The sequence below is a fragment of the Eimeria tenella genome, genomic scaffold, assembly GCF_000499545.2.
Source record: "Eimeria tenella Houghton genomic scaffold, Eth_scaff2328, whole genome shotgun sequence".
In the NCBI taxonomy this organism is placed as follows: domain Eukaryota; phylum Apicomplexa; class Conoidasida; order Eucoccidiorida; family Eimeriidae; genus Eimeria; species Eimeria tenella.
Genome location: NW_013542188.1, coordinates 1 through 239, shown reverse-complemented (window position 1 = coordinate 239; position 239 = coordinate 1). Strand labels below are relative to the sequence as shown.

General features: G+C 63.6%; 1 protein-coding gene across 1 annotated transcript in view; it reads left to right on the top strand.

Annotated features, from left to right (window-relative positions):
• ETH_00037250 (helicase, putative) overlaps nucleotides 1-32 on the top strand; it is a gene marked incomplete at both ends in the record, with an annotated part of 1,635 nt that extends 1,603 nt beyond the window's left edge. The window contains one exon of the mRNA XM_013374868.1: nucleotides 3-32. Coding sequence (XP_013230322.1) covers nucleotides 3-32 — 30 coding nt within the window. The remainder of the gene's footprint in view (nucleotides 1-2) is intronic.
• Nucleotides 33-239: the final 207 nt, after the last annotated feature.

Genomic DNA, 239 nt, shown 5'->3' with positions numbered 1-239 from the left:
TTTTCGCCCCCGACGCCCGCCTGCAACAGTAGCAGCAGCGGCAGCAGCAGCAGCAGCAGCAACAGCGCAGCAGACGTGTACGTGCAGGTGCCCATTGCTGCACAGGACGAGCGGCTGCCTGCCGACTTTTTGCTGATAGACACACCAGGTAAGGCGGAAGCAGTGGAGGTGCTGCTGCGGCGGCTGATGGCCTTTTTGGAGGCAGCAGACGCGCAGCGACAGCAGCAGCAGCAGCAGCA